Source organism: Arachis duranensis, chromosome 3 (genome assembly GCF_000817695.3).
Source record: "Arachis duranensis cultivar V14167 chromosome 3, aradu.V14167.gnm2.J7QH, whole genome shotgun sequence".
In the NCBI taxonomy this organism is placed as follows: domain Eukaryota; kingdom Viridiplantae; phylum Streptophyta; class Magnoliopsida; order Fabales; family Fabaceae; genus Arachis; species Arachis duranensis.
Genome location: NC_029774.3, coordinates 2,066,523 through 2,066,936, shown reverse-complemented (window position 1 = coordinate 2,066,936; position 414 = coordinate 2,066,523). Strand labels below are relative to the sequence as shown.

The 414-nt window shown below is 38.9% G+C and overlaps 1 protein-coding gene across 1 annotated transcript in view; it reads left to right on the top strand.

Annotated features, from left to right (window-relative positions):
• Window positions 1-72: 72 nt before the first annotated feature.
• LOC107476902 (DNA-directed RNA polymerase III subunit 1) overlaps window positions 73-414 on the top strand; it is a 12,643-nt gene continuing 12,301 nt past the window's right edge. The window contains exon 1 of the mRNA XM_016096843.3: window positions 73-414. Within this exon, the coding sequence (XP_015952329.1) occupies window positions 212-414 (203 nt within the window). The 5' untranslated portion in view covers window positions 73-211.

Sequence of the window (414 nt, the reverse complement as noted above, 5' to 3'; positions counted from 1 at the left end):
AAAAAAAAAAACAAAAATGAAGTCCAAGAAAAAGAAAGTATTAAAGAAAAGAAAATAACCCTAAACCTTGAGAGAAGAAGAGAGAGAATCTTCTTCTTCCCATTTCCCCCACTTTTTTACTTCAAAACCGCGCAGTGCAGTTTAATTTGCTGCAGCTATTAACAAAGGTTGTTGCATTTTGAAGAAGAAGGAGAAGAAGAAGAAGAAGAAGATGGATAGAAACAGAGCGAAAGGCATTACTTTCACGAAGGAACCGTACATCGAAGATGCAGGGCCACGCATTGTGAAGAGCATGAAGTTCAGTTCCTTATCTGACTCTGAGATTGGAAAACTCGCTGAAGTTCAAGTCTTCAAAGGCTCTTACTATGATCACTTCAAAAAACCCATTCCTGGTGGCTTGTTGGATCCTCGCAT